Source organism: Ascaphus truei, chromosome 11 (assembly GCF_040206685.1).
Source record: "Ascaphus truei isolate aAscTru1 chromosome 11, aAscTru1.hap1, whole genome shotgun sequence".
Lineage (NCBI taxonomy): Eukaryota > Metazoa > Chordata > Amphibia > Anura > Ascaphidae > Ascaphus > Ascaphus truei.
Genome location: NC_134493.1, coordinates 32,924,197 through 32,944,595, shown reverse-complemented (window position 1 = coordinate 32,944,595; position 20,399 = coordinate 32,924,197). Strand labels below are relative to the sequence as shown.

Sequence of the window (20,399 nt, the reverse complement as noted above, 5' to 3'; positions counted from 1 at the left end):
CGTGCACCAAGACTTTAGGGCAGTTCAGTCTTAATTCTGCTCTATATACTGCAGTTGTGCAGTGCCAAATTCTAGTGGACTTGTGCTGAAAAAAATTTGACTTGCTATTATATGGAGTATCTCTCCCCCTTAGCATGTCCTAGTTTTAATATATTTTTTCATCTTTAGTGGATATGGAAATTAAAAAAATATATATATATTATTTTCTAGGTTCTGAGGTAAACATGCTGACCCTTTTAAGCTGCTATGGACAGGAGGGAGAATTCCATTTTAATCTCCCACACACTTAATATTTCAAACCTGTGTGTGTGTCCTGAATGGAGCATCAGATTTGAAAAATAGAAATGGTGTTGGTAAGGGCCAGAAGAGATATCTTGATGAAGTAAAAAATCGCAAAAAAAAAAAGCCTTCTCCCTACTGTGTTCCAGACAGTTCATGAGGAGATCTAAAGAAAATACGAGTGCACCTACTACTCCGATCCCACAAGTGCCAAGTGATTTGCAAACTGTACAAACCTACTTTTCATTTTTATTTCCCAAAGGTGTTCTGGAGGAAGCTGAATTCTATAATATTACATCCCTAATCAAACTTGTAAAAGACAGAATAAGGGAGAGAGACAGCAAGACCTCCCAGGTAAGACCTCCCACGAAGACTGACTGATTTCTTACGTTTATTTTTGGACATTTTCGTGGTGAAAGATCTGCTGGTTTGCGTTCAACCTTCTTTGCCAACTCTCTTGGTGCAACCATCTGTGCGCAAAAAAATGATTTACAATACCAGGCGGCTGAAAATGTGCATTAACTGTGCACCTGTCATTATAAACCCTGCTGCTCCTACAGTATATCACACGGGATGGTGTGTGCGCTACATACCGAATCATAAGCAAAGTCTTTACCCTTGACTAATCGCATTACGTTATTATTTAGGATCAGTGACTGATGAGAACATTGCATTGGGATCTATTTTTAGATGTACAGTGTCTTGCTGTGTGCTTAAGTGTTAAGTCAACTGGGTCATTGGGTCACATCCCTTACTACTCTGCATTCAAGCCAAGAGCATTGAAAGCGCTGCTCTTTGCAGGGAGGCCAGAAGCCGCTTAAAGGTTTAAACTGCAACTAATCAGCTTCTCCTTTTACTGCTCCTCTCCCTGTTTCTATCATCAAGGCTGACGGTAAATGAATTCTTGTATTCAAAGGGCTTTAACTTCTTTGGTAGGTTCACGATTTGGGTCACTGGTACACAATGTAAATATTCCTGGGCATCTTAAAGTATGACAAGCCAGCGAGGCGCAGCGCACTATCGCAGGGGCGCAGCGCACTATCGCAGGGGCGCAGCGCACTATCGCAGGGGCGCAGCGCACTATCGCAGGGGCGCAGCGCACTATCGCAGGGGCGCAGCGCACTATCGCAGGGGCGCAGCGCACTATCGCTGGGGCGCAGCGCACTATCGCAGGGGCGCAGCGCACTATCGCAGGGGCGCAGCGCACTATCGCAGGGGCGCAGCGCACTATCGCAGGGGCGCAGCGCACTATCGCAGGGGCGCAGCGCACTATCGCAGGGGCGCAGCGCACTATCGCAGGGGCGCAGCGCACTATCGCAGGGGCGCAGCGCACTATCGCAGGGGCGCAGCGCACTATCGCAGGGGCGCAGCGCACTATCGCAGGGGCGCAGCGCACTATCGCAGGGGCGCAGCGCACTATCGCAGGGGCGCAGCGCACTATCGCAGGGGCGCAGCGCACTATCGCAGGGGCGCAGCGCACTATCGCAGGGGCGCAGCGCACTATCGCAGGGGCGCAGCGCACTATCGCAGGGGCGCAGCGCACTATCGCAGGGGCGCAGCGCACTATCGCAGGGGCGCAGCGCACTATCGCAGGGGCGCAGCGCACTATCGCAGGGGCGCAGCGCACTATCGCAGGGGCGCTCAACTCCAGTCACAAAGCCCACCCAATCCCCCCCTCCAGCAGGTCAAGTTTCCAGGATATCCCTGCTTCAGCACAGGTAGCTGTCAGCCTCTGAGCCCCTGTGCTGATGCAGAGACTGATTGAGCCACCTGCGCTGAAGCAGGGATATTCTGAAAACCTGACCTGTTTTGGGGGGGGGGGGGTGGAGGGCTAGTGGACTGGAGTTGAGCCCCCTGCTCTATTGCATTGTGTACACACACACACACACACACACACACACACACACACACACACACACACACACACACACACGGTGAAGAAAAAGTTACCTGTATGTGTAACAGAACATGTCACACCACAGAGGTGCCGTTTCAGGCCCGTACACTACATTTTGAAGTAGCAGCATAAATTGTTGTGCATTTTGGATTAATTTAAATTGTGTCCTGTATTTGAAATGCTGTTGAGGAGCCACATTGCATAAATCTGATGAGCATTTTGGCTATATTGTGTGTGCTTTTTCTTCTTTCCAGCTTAATTTCTCTGTTTATGGGGTACTGAGTATGTTTACTTTTTAATGCCATTGGAACAAATGTATCCATTCAAAATACAGAAATTCAAAGCGGACATCAAAATGCAAAAATGATCATTCCTGCCCCTGCGTGGTATGAAAATCCTTTTAGGAAGTTTAAAATTTACTATTAAAAAAAACAAGTCTCAACATCACAGAACATTACACACCGATCTGGTGGTTTGCCATAACTCACATTATTTGCTGTTTATTACAATTATAAATAGACTTTAAAGCAGCAAAACACGTGAAATCTTATATTTTTTAATCTGTTTTTTAGTATTCGATAATAGTGACTGACTGTTTTTTGTTCTTGTTCCACTCTTAATGCCATTTTTAATGAGGGTTTTGTTTTTGTTTTTAAAGCATCCTTTGATTTCTGTAGCAGGTTTCAACCCACCTCCCAAGCAGTGCAAGATCTTTGCAACACTTTCCCTTTTGGGATAATTTATTGCAAATATTCCCAATAGTTTGAGCTGCAAACTGTAACAATAGATAATGTTACCTGTAATATAAGGGTACATTGTAGCTGTTGAATTACACTGATTTTTAGGCACACAATCAGGATTTATAACAGGAACACCAAACGATTGCCAGCTTAGGTAAGAATGTAGAATTATATATTGTCTCATGCTTTACATATACAAATAAGAAAAAAAATTGTAAAGTAACATTGCCACTTTAACGTGTTACAAATGTTTTTGTGCCTGGCCTGGGATAAGATCGCTCAATTCGAATCTTCCTTCAGTCCTGCCCCTGTTGTAATTCTGCAAGTCCCAACTATTTGCTGCTTTGACTTTTAGCATCAACAATTTGTTCTATGGTGGCTGGCATTTTAGTAAACGGAGGCAAAAGAAAACGCACAAAATATCCCATAAAAGGAAGTCCTCGTCCTCAGAAACTGGACAATGGTAACAAAGTGCCCTCCATGTGTGTATAGAATATATATTTATATGTGTATGTATTTATACATTATCTCAACAAGAACAGACAAAACATTCATTGAGTTAAGGTTGACGTCACCAGAATAGACTCTAAAACCTAGCCATGGACGTTCATACCAACACCCTTGCTTGTCATGTAAAAAAACAAAAACAAAAAACAATTGTGGGGTTTAAAATATATCAAGGATATCTAATATATATTTTTATATTGGTCGTTTAAACATTTTGTGAAAATTAAAAAGGTTAGTTGGCGTCACAGTGCAAGCATACAAGCTTCTTAAGATGCAGGGAAATACAGCAGTAGATAAGTGTCAAACTTAAAAGAAGCATAGGGGGCAGGAAATGCCCTGCCAGAAAATCGTGTAATCTGATTAACACGATTTGAGACAGTAGGAGTGGTTGAGTCCAGAAGTCTCTGCACGTCGGGCTGAGAGCGCTCGCATCTCAAACTGATTGTTTCCTCTTCATTCTGTGTTGCTTTTAAAACGCCTCCTTGGGACTAACTGTTTAAGTACTACAAAAGCCTTCAACTTATTTAAGAACATTTGCTTTGTCAGTTAACCGTAATACGTATCGGCTACTGGCCCATGCTCAGGAGGTAACGTAAAGGCTGCTGCCTAGCAATACATTGTTACCAAATGGCTCAATACGTGACCACAACGTTTGCAGCACCGCAGAAGGAAATCAAAAGAAATCTGGTGGCCATTTGGATACACAGATAAACCACAAATGGCCTCAAGACCAATTAGTGGGTGGGAGAGCAGCATAGTGGATGGGAGAGCAGCATAGTGGATGGGAGAGCAGGTATGGATCAAGATGACCACGTTGCTTAGTGGTGTTACTGCAGTGGCCCTTAATCCTCTCACTGCTGAAGTAGTGCGATTTCCCCCCTCTGTATATGTTCTCTCTGCCTATTCCTACTCCTTTTGTAAAGCCGTGTAGCAGCTTTGCCGTGCAATGACTGTTCTAACCTATGCGGTGAGCTACATCATGGGTGGAATAGGAATGATGTATGTGTATTATTTCTATTGCGCCCCCAAAGGTACGCAAAGCTTTACAGAATTGGCAAGACCATACAGCAAGATAGTATAGTGTATCGAGCAGGATGTTAACAATGGGAATTTGAGTCATTTCCCTTAAGAGCTTGCAATTTAAATGAGATAATGGAAGTTGCACAGGTAGGGAGCCAAAACTGGCCGGTATCAGATGTGAGTACCGTAGAGTCCAATGAAGCAAAGAATAGACCACTTTCAGAGGGATTTCAGTAGGAGAGGCAGACTGACCTAGGAGAGAGTGCATTAACTTGAGCAGTGGCATTTTGAGTGCGTCGTTGAGTGTTCTGGACAATGACAGAAAATAGATTCATTGGGCCTGATTTAGGTGGGATTATTATGAGCTGCGTTTTAGGCTAACCTGCTGGGTGACGTCGTGGCCGTGCCCCCTGCCACGCTCCCCCTGTCTTTCCCCCTGCAGCTGACTGCAGTCCGGGGAACTCGGCTGCACGCACCGCCAGCCTGGTAAGCGCGCGTGCAGCGCCGACACCGGGGCCTTATAGAGCGAAAGGGAGTTTATATATAAATAGGAAATTGTAGTAACTATTAACGCTTTAATTAATTTTTTTTTTTTTTTTTCTTTTAAGGTGCCAGTTAAACATGTCTATAGAGTGCTTCAATGTCAAGAGGAGGAACTTACCCAAATGGTTTCAACAATGTCTGACGGTTGGAAATTCGAGCAGGTAATGAGTGTCATCTAAGGCAGGGGTCCTAAACTCTGAGCCACATGTGCTGAAGCTGGGACTGATCCAACTGTGCTGAAACTGGGGTATCTGGAAAACCTGACCAGCTGGGGGGGGGGGGGGGGGGGAATCTTGCGTTGAGCACCCCTGATCTAAGGTGACCTAGAACCATTGGTATTCTAGGAATTAAATGTGAGCCCTTAGTGTGAGGACTTCCTGCTCCAATGCTTCAGAATAGGGCACCCATTCATTGAGGGACAATACTTTTTTTTTTCTTTTTGTGGTTACCAAGTTACTTTTTCAGGTAATACAAACAAGTTCAGTTATCTATTCTAATACCAGTTGGTTCTTGTACATTGGCAATCAAATTTTAAAGTCCCCTTTTTATGCAAATCTAGTTACAATCATAAAATGTTGACTAGTAATTAACCGACTTATCAGTGTTTACATTTTAAAGGGAGTGTTGGTTCTGTGGACTCGCTCTGCTCCGAACCCAGACCATCCGTTAGATCTGAGTTGGCGTTGCTATGATATGGAGGGGGGGTGACAGGGAATAACTCGGGGCTACGCTGTGGAATGTTCATATGAAATAAATGTAGATTTAAAGTTCCAACTATGTTTTAAAAATCATAAACGCCATTAAAATGATCACATCTATCTGAATGTCATCTTTTCATGTCCTTAATCCATGCCAATTATGTAAAAAGTCATACATGTTACAGGCAAATCTCCATATAAACTGTTGCATTTTCTGGATTCTCTTAGCTGTAAGTTTTGGAGAAATGTTGCCCCCCTGCTTCACTTTAAGGTGTTTTCTTATTGACCAAGGGGATGTTTTATCTGCTAAGGATCTGTTCTTGCAGTAACCTATACATGTATATATGTGGGTGAACTGATGTTGCAGAAAAACTTGAATGTGTTCTATCATCTCCGTGGCTTACAATCTTTGTACCAATGCAAAGGTGAACATCATTTAGTAATGGCATCTGGATGCACTTCTTACCAAAGCCAGTTTAAATGGAGATTTCACATTGACGTGAGTCAATGTATTGGTAACTATACTATGTCCAGTGACTGTTTCGTCTTTATCCAAGGCGCCTTCTAGAGTGATTGGTATGCAGGTTAACAAGAGAACCAATAATTCCCGACTCCAAAAATTGAAGTGGATGTCTTAATTGCTTTTTAAGAATGCTCCATGAGTTTAAAAGAACAGACCAGGTGGTTCCATAAATAAGGTGGGGGAAAAGGTGGCCGCTCTTTCCTTGTTGCTTAATAAGTCTATACACTTTGGTTGTTGCAGCTTGTCAGTATAGGTTCCCTGTATGGATACGGGCGGGATCACCAGTCAGAATTTCTGCTGATTGTTTCAAGGGAAATGAAAGGGGAGGAGACCAGTTTCCAGAAATGCAGCAGTGAGGTGTGTCCTACATTGTGCACCCCTCTCCACCCGTCTCTTCTGCTCCCTTCCATCCCACATATAGACATGCATGGCCTTGCATTCTGCTTCGTACATTGACTTGCTGAGGCCGTGTGGAAAAGCAAGGGCCAGGCTTCCCTACACCGTGGCATATATACATCATTCACTTTTATTTACATTTCTTTTATATATATATATATTATTTTTTGTGACTTCCAATCCAAAAGCATTATTGGATTCTGCTCTTAATTTGTTTTGGTTTCTAAGTATCAATCCATTGAAAGTTTCTCCTATTTAATGGTGACCTTCAATACTGTATATAATATTGCTAATATACTCACTTTATCCTTTTCTAAAAGCTCCCATGTAAAAATTATTATTTTGTTTTTACCAAAGTCTCAAACCCCTTAGTTCCTTCCATTGTATTTAAGTGAAATATGTTCATTTTTATTTATTTTTTGTAAAAGAGACTGGATTAGTCACTGTTGGCCAGGGGTGGGCAACTCCAGGCCTCGAGTTACCAACAGGTCAGCTGTTCAGGATATCCCTTCTTCATCACAGGTAGTTCAGTCAATGGTTGAACCACTGATTGAGCCACCTGTGCTGAAGCAGGGGTATCCTTAAAAGCTGACCTGGTGGTGGCCCTTGAGGACTGGAGTTGTTCACACCTACTGTTGGCGCTAAAGAATTTGTATCTAATCCTTACAATGGTGTTTCAAAAAAAAGGAAAGGAAAAAAAAAAAAAGTGCTGGCTGGCACATAAATAAAGTCCGTAAAGTTCTGAATGTGGCAAAACTGTTGTCCATCAATAATGTTCTTTAATATTATGTAATTGTTCTCTGGTTTCTCGTTGTACAGTTTAGAACAGTGTTATGCTATTAAATCCCTCATACAAGTGTGATTCATTTTTGCTTCCAAGATATGCCCTTAAATACCTGGTTATCAAAACGTTAATTTCCATTATCAATCCTAGTTCCGTAATTAAGCAATTAAGCATGCTCCTTTTAAGCATACCTCATCAACCTAAACTTGCCGCATGCAGAATACTTTTTTTTAGATGTGGCAAACTTGTTGGTTTTCACGGATATAACCGGTAGGAAGAGTGGTTTTTTTGTTGTTATTTAATCTGCTTAATGGAAGCGTTCTATTCTGAAATGAAAAGGATTATCACCACCTTTTTGTGTTATCCCTTGTTCTCGCAGAAAAGGAAAGTGACCCTAACTTTTAAACTTAAGAATGCACCATTTGGTGATTGGAAAACCACATGGCAAGTTCTGGGTTTGTCAGAGCCTGAAATGGTGCTTTATGAGAACGATGCCGCTACAAAAGCGGCAGTGGCTGATGGGAGACTATATGACCCCCAGTAAGGGGTTTTAATTTCCTGTTTGTATTTGGAAAGAAACATGCATGGATACAATTGTGCTTTGTTGCAGCAGTTTGTTTTCTGTACATGGTAGAGACATTCCCTATATTGTATGGTCTCTGGTAAAGCGCTGAGTACACTGGGCCCTATATAAATACTGTACATATACGTCCATGTGTAATATAGCCTGGGTGTGGTTTCTTTGGGCAATAGTTTTGATAATTACAACCAGATTGCATCCTAGGCTTGGTATGATGGCACTAAATGGTATGCAGTGCCAGTTACTGATGTGTTTCAGGGCCAACTCATTTTCTATCAACAAGCTTTTCATGAAACAGGGAACCGTTTGAGAGGGACAGACTGCATTATGAGTTTTGGCTTGGAAGTTACTTTGAATCCTATGCAGGCTTCACTGCGCCAAGTTGCTTTTTGATGCAAGATTTTCTGTCCGCGTTCTGACCTGTAATATTCCCATAACCCTTTTGGCATTTAGTCATTTATTTTTTCTCTCTCCTAATTTCATTCCCAAATTCTCATAAACCTTCCCACCTATATTACTAGATTATATTCATATCTGTACTTGAACAATTCCCATTCTCCAATGGTGTAATATAGTTCTTGTTAAACATGTCGTCTGATATTGCCAGGGATGCAGTATAGCAGTGTGCAAACATTTGGCAGGTGGCCTTAGAATGGATGTAGTTAGAAGCATTTTGTGGATGCTTAGTATGCATTTTAGTTGACAAACTGATTTCCAGAGTTGCTCCACGCAGCTCCTGAGAACATGACTTCTTCTCGCATTTTATAATTTGACAATTAAGTGAGCAATTAATTACCTCTTTCTCCCCTCTGACTGGCGAGTTTTCAGAAGATGTAATTATCCTGTTTAAACATGGCAAGTTTTTTCTATTGTCTGCCAGTTTGAGTTGTCTTTGGACAAGGAAGAGAGAAGTGGAAAGGGAGATTTGGAAATTGTACGTGGATGCATTTTATTTTTCTACAAGTGCAGTCTGATGCTTTTATTTTTTATTTTAATGTGTTTTTAACAAAGTATTCTTCTGCCTGTAGTAGACTGATTATTATTCCCCCATTTTGCAGCACTCTGGGGAGAAAACCTAAAACATTGTGTTTCTGAGATTGAAAAGGGTCTGTTCTTTATCATAGGAATTGGTTATGCTGCCTAATGATTAAAATGGCATTCTTTCTATGGTATTCATGGCAAATAGAATTGTTTGTAAGAATCCTATTCTCCTACCCGTGTTGTGACCCCTTGTTGAGGATCCCTGCTTTTAGAGTACTTGCCATGGTCTGCTATCACAGCATCGTTTGGTGCTTCAGTGCTGAATACACAATGGACTCACAGGATCTCCTGTGTTGGTTCAGTTCTGTTATCCTTCAGGGACTGGACAAGTTCTGGCCTGTTACACAAATTATAGGCGTAAGATTTACTGGAGACCTGATGCGCACAATATTTTAATTATGCGTTAATTATTCTCAAAGCTTTTAACTTTTTATTTTTTTTATTTAATGTTTCCCGTAAGGGCAGAGATGGAACTGTAGCTGTGGACATCTGCTGCAAATTATTTTGTCTGTTACAGTTGGCAAACTTGGTAATGAAAAAAAAAAATGTAAGACTGCAACCACAAAGCGGGTAAATTCCCTGTTCTTGGGGTTTTGTTTGTGGCAATTTATTTGCTACAAAATTCCAGAGGGTTTTATCTTTTGTGCAATGAGACACGATTTCACACTTCTGTAAATGTACACACACACAGTGCATCGTTCATCCTGGATACATCCCGAAATATGAATACTTGAGCCAGTGATGCTCCATTTCATCATACCCTTTAACTCTATATACATGATCTATTCACGTTAATGATCGATGTGTTATGTCGTGGTCTGGTCTCAGGCTTGTATTTCATGCTTTTTGTGGGGACTTTGCAACAGGACTTTGCAGCTGGTGATGCTTTTGCTAAACCGAAATAAGGCATTATATTTTTATTTGTTTTTTGTTGTGTTTTTTCCTCTTAATCTGTTCTTTTCTTTCTCCTGTTCTTAGCTGGTCAGTATCGGCTCTTCCTATAATTATGGAAATGAAGACCAGGCAGAGTTTTTGTGTGTTGTCTCAAAGGAGTTGCACAATACCCCCTACGGCACAACTAGTGAACCCAGCGAAAAGGCAAAGGTAAGTTATCAGCGTGTGTCGTGTGGGACTGCTGGAACGGCGTATTTAGCAGAATGTTTGTATGGCGTTCCATATAGTATATAGTACTTTGAACATAGAACACTGTACTTTGCAAATATGTAGTAATTTAAATAAGAAAAGTCAGTTTTTTTTTATTATAGGAAATATGTATATTGAAAGGCAGAGTAAACTTTTAGTATTTACATATTCCACTTTTCTACAAACCTTTTTAATCACAAAATAGAGACCACTTTGCGTACTTGTTGGAACTTGTTGGCCATACGAACATGTACGGGGTTAGTTGAGAGAGAATTCCAACGTCTACTGCAGATAAAGGGGCCTATGCAGAGAGCAGCGCTAAAGTAAATCTCGCCATTTTTTTGAGAAATTCGCGCAGAAAACAGCAGAAAATGGCGAGTTACGAAAAACGCGCCTTTTTTTTTCTATTTGTAAATCTCGCCGTGCGGCTGGCGATAACCTACATCTCGCCAGTTTTAAAAGTATCCTAATTCAGAAAGGCGCTAACGGCATCTAGCGGCTGTTCGCGCCAATAAAATGGCGCGATTTTCTACAATTTGCTCCGCCAACAAAAGTTGGCCAGAAGCTGGAGCTTGCCGGCTATAGGAAAGGGGGAAAAAAATGCGCGATTTTTTTTTGTACACATTTCATCTTCGCGCATCTCTCTATTTTAAACTCGCCACACGCATTCATGCTATAAATTGCAGATTTCGCACATTTCTGCATATGGAGAATAAAACTCTCCAAAAAAGCTACTTTTTATTACCCTCGCCAATTTTTAAATTCGCTGCTCTCTGCATAGGCCCCTAAGTCCTTTGTTTCAAGCAATGTGTCAGTCCCTCCAAGTGGTGGCTATTCTCCGTGGCAGGTTTAACAAACTTCTAGTTTGATTCCATTATTTTCCAGAACTGGCAAAGCTTGTCTCTTGTGTAGCTAGACCTGTGCATTAAACGTTGGCCTGTATTTTCCTAATCTGTTCTAATCCAGGGGTGCTCAACTCAAGTCCCCCCCCCCCTCCCAACAGGTCAGGATATCCTTGCTTCAGCACAGGTGGTTGTCTTTGACTGAGCCTCTGATAGAGCCACCTGTGCTGAAGCTTGGATATCCTGAAAACCTGACCTATTGGGTGGGGGGGGGGGGAGCTTGAAGACTGGAGTAGAGCACCCCAACTCAAATCATTACCATGGCCCATATTGCCTGGATGCATTAATGACTAAAATGTAGCACGTCTCGACGATAATGGGCCCAATTTTTATATATGCACATTCCAAATGCTAGAAAAACATTCATTGTTTTTTGGGCAGTATATTTAAAGTATTTGGCTTTAGGACAACTACTTCTAATGGAATTATGACAACTGTTGAAAAATAATGGGAATTGCCCTTTAATTGTTAACACAGGTTCTCTTCGGGAATTGTACAGATCTATAAAACCTTGGATTGAGTGTTTACTCAAAACATTGTTGGCTTCAGAGCCAAAGACAACCTCAAAAGCAAGGTAGTCTATGAATGTCCAATATCCCAGCAAATAATAAAGGGAAGTTATTTGAAGGCAGTCACATGTGACCCGTGGCCTTTTCTTCCCATTGGGGTGCAGAAGAGCGTTGACTTGCATCTTAGAAATGTTACATTCAAGGCACAAATAAAGAAACCCCTCCTGTTTTCACCAGCGTGCACAGCGGAGTACCCCTTTCAGTAGCTGTTCATTACCAACAGATTATTAGAAGCTCAAACATCTACAAGCAGAAGTTGACTAGGGAAAAAAACAATGTGTTCTGCTGAAGACGTTTCACATTAACACCTAGGGCTGCGGCCAGGGTGATGCTGAGCGGGCACGCGCGCCCTGACCGCGATGAAACACATTGCAACAATGTATGTGGCCAGCGTGAGCGAGCGCCTGCGCATGCCCATGAGCGCACGGCGCTCAGCTGCTTGCAAAGGCAAGCAAATTTGTTTATGCCGCTCGCTGGCGCGTCACGTGAGCAATTCGCCACACGAGGGCGAACCGGCTCTGTGACGTCATGGCTGCGCCCCCATACGTGCAACTAGCTGGCCAGGAAAAGCACGGCCAAGCAGAGCGCATGATGTCACGGCGCTCGAGCGCCAGCGCGCCCACTGCCAGCCTTGCCGCAGCCTAATACTTCACACGGAGTATGACATTAAACACGTCTTTGGTTTTGGCATCTTGCGACGATCTCTTGTGTGGCTTCTTAGTGTTGACGTCCCCTTTCACACGTTTTGGAAGAGTCTCCAATTTATTGTTGCACGAGTTGTAATGTTTTCACTTACTATTTCTTTTTCACTCCCTTTCTTTGCACATGCATGCTGCATGCTGGTACAGAGTGAGGACGAAGAGACGGATTACGATATGAATGACTCAGATTAAGTTTTTATTTACTGGTGAGCTCTAGCTTCCCCAAAACTCCCCACAGCTCCCAAGTTCCGTTCCTGATCCACACCCAACCACGCAGTTCTTGTGTCCTGGTGTATGTACCTATTCCTGTGTGTTCCACTTCCAACTTAGTGTGTGTGTGTGTGTGTGTGTGTGTGCGCGTGCGTGTGTGTGTGTGCGCGCGCGCGCATATAGCGTCAAGTTGAACAAATGGAGCTGCAACAGTCTTCATAAAATACTATCGCTTCCAGTACACTCTGGTAAAAACCTCAAATGAGGGAAAATATTAGTAAAAATACTTACCGCGTGTTAATTTAATCTCGTTACATTTGCATGTGATATGAACTGTCAAAACCGTTTTTAGTTGAGTAAACGCTAATTAAACACGTGTTCTGGTAGAACCGGAGCTTAATTTAACCACTGAAATGCTTGAGAGGTCTCGAGCATTAAGGAAATAAAAAAGTTAAAACCCATTTACTTGATTTACTCCCTAATCCCCTGGCCTAATTTAAAAAAAAAAAAAAAAATGGTTGCGCTTCACAATTCACACCCACGCTTTGCAGTTGCTGCTATGTTTTATAGAGATGTGTGTATGGGGTGTTCTTTAAAGGCTTTAACACCATAAGATCTCTTCCAAATACACAGAATACAAACGAATAAATATGCATCTGCTGTAAAGGGGCTTTTAGATGTCCATTCAGTGTCTACATATAGCATAGGACCAGTTTTTATGTAGCACAAGATTACAAAACCTTGTAAATATTCTTATTGAAATGCATAGAAAAGATCCTGGTGTCTTGCGTAGTGTTTGTTTCATGTACATGGGGCTTCTTGTGTATTCTCTGGGGAGGTCGTGTAATTGTCGCTTGCACCTGAGAGCTGGTACATCACCACAAATGTGTGCTTCACTTACAAGCTTGGGAGCTGGCTGACTCAGGGGCTCTAAAATAGCCTGTATATGATTGTTTATCAGCCCTTATTGTGTTTCTTTTTGGTATCTGGTAGTCGGACGGTGGAGGTTTGTGAATGAAATTCCCCCTTTTTTCTAACGGTTGTTAGATTTGTAAATAAACAGAGGTCACCAGATACTTGTCAAGTGACCTTAGTTGTACCTGTTGCTGACACATTGCTTATTCATAAACTTGCTACACTGCTCAAACCTCACCTCCTAGAAACACAATCTACGCCATAGGAGATTTGAATAGTCACATTTACTAAATGTTTGTGTGAGCATTACAAGGCTGTAAAATATTTTGTATTGAAGCTTTATTCTGCGCTGAAACATGGCACGATTGTCTTTTTGATGACGGTTTTGTCATTTCTGTGGAATTTACATTATGTAACATTTTCTGGAGACTTCAATGGTGCGAAGATGCGATGCCTCATTTTATTCATATATGACGTGGAGTTTTTCCCATTAAAGTATCGCACCCGATCGTATCCTTTTCTAGGACCGGTACGGCAACTAGAACTCTGCATAATGGTCCCTGATAGGTGGAACCACCACAAATTTCTGCTATAGATTAGCCTTTGTTTCAAGATGGGGAAGTCATCAGTGTTTTGTGGGAAATACAGCCAAATTACATTCACTCTTAACCATACACCATAGACCTTGTAATATTGCTCATCTGTATAGACCAGGGGTGGCCAACTTCAGTCCTTAAGGGCCAACAGGCCAGGTTTTGAGTATATCCGTGCTACAGCACAGGTGGCTGTCGAAGACTGAGCCACTGATTGAGTCACCTGCGCTGAAGCAGGGATATCCTGAAAACCCAACCAGTTGGTGGCCATTGAAGAATGGAGTTGGCCACTCCTGATGTAGACTCCATCATTTAAGGGATTATCACTGGGTTGCAACAGATTTTTCATGTCTTCGACCTGCCCAATAGGTGAACAGTAACAATACGCCACCATCGCACGTGGTGCGTGTAAGCCTGTGCACTTCATGTGTCCGAGTTTCTTTTTGGAATGTTGAGTAACCAGTGTAGCACTACTTGTGCGAAAAGTCACTTGTAGTTGAGGTGACAGTAGTGTGAAATTAAAGGGGCTGGTCAGTCAGTAGGTGACATGCACGGCCTGTATATTAAATGTGTCTCCATACTATGTATATATTTATCACCAGTTATTGAAGGGATCCCCATGTTCTCATTTATTAAAACCACAGTTTATTTGAAGGTATACATGTTAATCTAAAATGAATTCTATACCATCACGGGGGTTGTCTTTGTGGGGTTTTTTTTCCCCCAGGTTAGGGCATGTAGAACTAAAGACTTATAGCCCAAAGTGTTCAGAATCCTGACTGTTCTATCCCAGATCACAAGCACGCCTGTTTATTTGATTTTTTTTTTTTTTTTAGGGAGAGCTCTCAAACGATCGGTCTCGTTTATCAATCTGTAGTCAAGTGAAGTGGATCGAACTTTAAAATCCAATATTACTTTCTTTTTTTAAACTTTGTATAGAAACACGGCACATCACTGAGGCTAATCTAACCCATTATGTGCTGCCCCCTCTGGCAGCAAAGGGAATTTTACAGTAATTGGTAAATTGCCACGAGGGGTATCTGTGTTTACTCTCTGCAAACACTTCTGCAGCTGCCAATTGCTCTACTGATTCTCTTTGCAGGTGTAGACCCTTCCAAGGAAAGGTATTTAACTTCGTCCGTGCTGGAGAGGCCTGCAACACACTGGCACCTTATTTTTTTAATCTTCTATCTGTGCTTCTTCGATCTTTCTTTCAGATTTTGCAAGAGAGAGGGTCGAGAATGTGAGGAGTATCGAAAGCGGACGAATTTGTAACATTTTATTGCAAGCGACCTACGACGAGATGCAAAGAAATGCCACTTTGCAGAGCTACAATGAGAAGAAACCGGCTTTAAATAACATAGTATATTGGAGGAAATATTTACTTGATGGGGGGTGGGCTTCAGAGATTGCTAATGGTTGTTGGGGGGAATGGGGATGTGTATTCTGCGGGTCTTATATTTTTATTATTTTTTTGTTTGCAATATAAACCTTGTACAGACAGACCCATGTTAGCCAGTCTAGAACTAGATTGTGCAGTATAACTAATGGTAATAACTGACTTTTTTTAAGCTCTACGTGCAATGTACAGCCTTTGACGACAAACATTCAAGTGTGTGAACTTTGACAGTGTAACCAGAACTTGACCCTCTACAGTCCCGGCTTGTTAAACTCTGCACACTAAGCGGAGGATTAGCTCGCTAAAACATCAATGAGCTGTAGGCATGATTACTACAGGAAGAAATAACCAAAGCGGTTTCTACTAAACTCTGCCCGGCATAATCAGACCTGTCCTCGTATCAGGGAAGGGGAAACCGCGCATGTATACGGTGTGCACAATAACACGACGTTTCTTATAAGGAGTCACACACAGACGCCGCCCCAATCCAGCCCAAGAGGTTAACAGACAGGTTTTTCTTGATATTTGTATTTTTCGGAAACTGAATTTGTTGTTTTTGTGATAACCGATGTCTCTGTAGAGTAATTAAGACTTGGAATAATGTTTCTGTTCAGCAGGAAAAGGGTTATGAAATGTTACAGTGTAGTTTTTATTTTTTAATGCCTCAAGTGTTGACACATTAATATTTGCTTGAACTCTATGAAGTATTTTCTGAAGGCCGGCAGTGACCGGTGCTCACATGATGCGCACTGACCCGGTGCTCACATGATGCGCACTGACCGGTGCTCACATGATGCGCACTGACCGGTGCTCACATGATGCGCACTGACCGGTGCTCACATGATGCGCACTGACCGGTGCTCACATGATGCGCACTGACCGGTGCTCACATGATGCGCACTGACCGGTGCTCACATGATGCGCACTGACCCGGTGCTCACATGATGCGCACTGACCGGTGCTCACATGATGCGCACTGACCGGTGCTCACATGATGCGCACTGACCCGGTGCTCACATGATGCGCACTGACCCGGTGCTCACATGATGCGCACTGACCGGTGCTCACATGATGCGCACTGACCGGTGCTCACATGATGCGCACTGACCGGTGCTCACATGATGCGCACTGACCGGTGCTCACATGATGCGCACTGACCGGTGCTCACATGATGCGCACTGACCGGTGCTCACATGATGCGCACTGACCGGTGCTCACATGATGCGCACTGACCGGTGCTCACATGATGCGCACTGACCGGTGCTCACATGATGCGCACTGACCGGTGCTCACATGATGCGCACTGACCGGTGCTCACATGATGCGCACTGACCGGTGCTCACATGATGCGCACTGACCGGTGCTCACATGATGCGCACTGACCGGTGCTCACATGATGCGCACTGACCGGTGCTCACATGATGCGCACTGACCGGTGCTCACATGATGCGCACTGACCGGTGCTCACATGATGCGCACTGACCGGTGCTCACATGATGCGCACTGACCGGTGCTCACATGATGCGCACTGACCGGTGCTCACATGATGCGCACTGACCGGTGCTCACATGATGCGCACTGACCGGTGCTCACATGATGCGCACTGACCGGTGCTCACATGATGCGCACTGACCGGTGCTCACATGATGCGCACTGACCGGTGCTCACATGATGCGCACTGACCGGTGCTCACATGATGCGCACTGACCCGGTGCTCACATGATGCGCACTGACCGGTGCTCACATGATGCGCACTGACCGGTGCTCACATGATGCGCACTGACCGGTGCTCACATGATGCGCACTGACCGGTGCTCACATGATGCGCACTGACCGGTGCTCACATGATGCGCACTGACCGGTGCTCACATGATGCGCACTGACCGGTGCTCACATGATGCGCACTGACCGGTGCTCACATGATGCGCACTGACCGGTGCTCACATGATGCGCACTGACCGGTGCTCACATGATGCGCACTGACCGGTGCTCACATGATGCGCACTGACCCGGTGCTCACATGATGCGCACTGACCCGGTGCTCACATGATGCGCACTGACCGGTGCTCACATGATGCGCACTGACCGGTGCTCACATGATGCGCACTGACCGGTGCTCACATGATGCGCACTGACCGGTGCTCACATGATGCGCACTGACCCGGTGCTCACATGATGCACACTGACCGGTGCTCACATGATGCACACTGACCGCTCCCTCCTGGAGTTCCAACAATTTAAGCAAAGAACAAATGCCCGAGAGATGGACCAATCTATTCCATGTGGATCACTTGGAATTTGTTACACAACTCTGCTATTCTTCCAGGCTGACTTTATAAACCCCCTTTATTTCACGTGTCAATCTTATAACTTCAAGGTGTGTTTCATTGGTTAACCATTTCTGCGCCACAGGCTCTTGCTATACATTGCTGGCACCTCGGGCATTGAAGGAGTTAACCACGATTTCATATCGTCCCCCCGAATTGGGCTTTGTAATAAATATTGTTGGCATGTGTGTTTTTTTATTATTATTATTATTCTCGGCCCTTCTTTTCCTTGCGCTATTTACCACCTTTTTAACATGCCACTAACACGGGTGGCTTGGCTATGTCAGGACTAAACCGATTTTTGAAGCTGTGCGCTGTATATTAAAACCTTTACGTCAAGTTGTTTTTTGGGGCTTTAATTATAATTTTATTTTTTAACGAGTTCTAAAAATGTGTTCGCTGCAGGATTTAGTGGGCCGCGTCCGCGGATTAAGTAAGCATCGGCGTAATGTGGTCTGTTTTTTCCCTGGCATGTTTTAGATGACTTACTAATGCAGGGGTGACCCGCTCCAGTCCTCGAGGGCCACCGGCAAGCTGGGTTAAGGATATCCCTGCTTCAGCACAGGCGGCTCAATAACTATCATCTGGGCTGAAGCAGGGTTAGCCTTAACCTGACCTGTTGGTGGCCCTTTCAGTAGAGGGGGTGGCCAACTCCAGTCATGTATGAAGCTGGTGCTTGGACTTGTTAACCACTTGCATGCCTAAGTGGTCTGTACTGCATTGTATTTTGCAGACCACTTCAGTTTATAAGAGGTTAACATTTTTTGCATATTTTGTGTCTTGCCTAAATGAGCAGAAGCATCGTTGTAATGCTGCTGGTCATTTTATCCTATAAACATATTATTATTTTTAATTGACCATAGCAACATTTTTTTTTTTAATCTAAATTTTATGGATTATAATGATTATTCTGAAGGCAAGTTTGTCTTCTTATGGGGGTTTTTATTGCCAGCTTTTAGCCAACTTTTTTTTTTTTTTTTTTTAATTTAACCAACTTCCACTTTTTTTTAGTATTTTTTTTAACATCTACTTCTAAATCTTTACTAGCAGAATTTGTTTAACTCTTCCTGAGCCACAAGACGGTGTGTTGTATTTGGCTGTCTTATTAAACCTTCCACTGCTGTAAAAGTTCACCTTCACGTTTTATTTTCCCACTGGTGGGGTCCTGCCATACTGGTCATTGGCACTCCTTAATGCTGCAGTGTATACATTTCTTTCAGGGCATACATGAGCCCATATATAACGGAGTATACATGAGCTACATATAACCGGTCTGTTTGGGTGCCACAATAATGCTCCTTGGTCTGGAACGGGGCATTTTAAAAGCAAGACATTAAATTGTCCAGTTTCTCATGCGTGTCTCTTTTCACAATCCCAGATGTGTTTTAGTATTTGAAGCTTCGAGTAGGGACTTGTGAGCAAAATAAAAAGCATTTGCAAGCGTATACAAAAGTTTGTCCCATTAGAAAAGACCACAGCCTCCATGCTAGTATTCTTCTTTAAACATACTGTTTCTAGTGCTACTGTATGTGGGTCATAAGTGACAGCTGTGCATTAAATGTAGGCAAATGTTTTCCAAACCTTACTGCCCCTGAGCTGGATAACTGGTTTTGTGGTCCATCGCCTGCTGGTGGGTGTCGATGTTATTGCAGTAGCCCCTTGATAGACATTAAGGGAATGTTGCAATGTTATGCTACTTTAAGCACCCCAAATACATCATATTAGCTTTGAGATGTTCCCAGCATTTGTGTTATATGCTAACAACCTTTTGGTTTATTTGTGTCTTCCCTGTGCCCAGTCTAACTGACAATGGGCAGAGAACCAAATGGACTGAAAAATAAAAAGCTTTTTGGGTATGGTTTTATAGACTAAGGCAGCTAAAAGAGAGACAGCCGTTTGGCTGTGACCTACATTTTGAAAGTCCATGATGTGTCCATAGATGGACTTCAAACCGGCTGAGGTGATGTAAACGTTTATTGTGTCTTTGTAATACAACTGCACCACCAATTTTCTACTGTGAGCATCATATTTATACAATGTATCACCACTAGTTACATTAATCTTCGGGCTATGACAAATGTCAATTACACCTGGGTAGTTATGTTGAGAATCTGCGTGCTTACATAGTTTTACATGGCTGACATTTGCATCGTTCAGGGTAAGGTGGAAAATAAATACATTGCCCAAAATAGCAAGTTTGTCACTTTATTTTCATGGTACAATGTTTTACAGCCTGTTGCAGTTTCTCCTTTTTCTCAGTGATATATATTTTGCAATTTTTGTAGTGTTTAAAAAAAAAAAAAAAGACTTAAGTTTAGTAAATCATATATAATTGTAGCCATCTGCCATCATTGGGAACTAGTTAAAGTTATATTCACTTAGTCAGTCAAGGTTTCTGCCTGTCCTATAGTCGCACGTGTCGTAAAACAAACCTAAACCTGCAGATTTCAAATGAACTTAAAATAGAATAATTGTCAAGTAATGTCATACCCTGAGCTTCAATTCCACACTTGGTCTTACACATTTAACGTATTGTTTTTCCGGTTCAGCCAGCCACACCACGCAAGTGAATAGAAATGTGAATGAGGGTGGAAAATAGGGAGGAACAGTCAATATTAATATGTAGACTTGC

General features: G+C 43.0%; 1 protein-coding gene across 4 annotated transcripts in view; it reads left to right on the top strand.

Annotated features, from left to right (window-relative positions):
- The window catches only part of LOC142463162 (BTB/POZ domain-containing protein KCTD5), a 35,616-nt gene extending 19,385 nt beyond the window's left edge, over positions 1-16,231 (top strand). The window contains exons 3-8 of one of the 4 annotated variants that reach the window (XM_075565538.1): positions 542-633; positions 5,052-5,147; positions 6,448-6,564; positions 9,987-10,112; positions 12,471-12,529; positions 15,259-16,231. In XM_075565538.1, the coding sequence (XP_075421653.1) occupies positions 542-633; positions 5,052-5,147; positions 6,448-6,564; positions 9,987-10,112; positions 12,471-12,515 (476 nt within the window). In that variant the 3' untranslated portion in view covers positions 12,516-12,529; positions 15,259-16,231. The remainder of the gene's footprint in view (positions 1-541; positions 634-5,051; positions 5,148-6,447; positions 6,565-9,986; positions 10,113-12,470; positions 12,530-15,258) is intronic. The other 3 variants (XM_075565540.1, XM_075565539.1, XM_075565541.1) reach the window with 3 other exon arrangements.
- Positions 16,232-20,399: the final 4,168 nt, after the last annotated feature.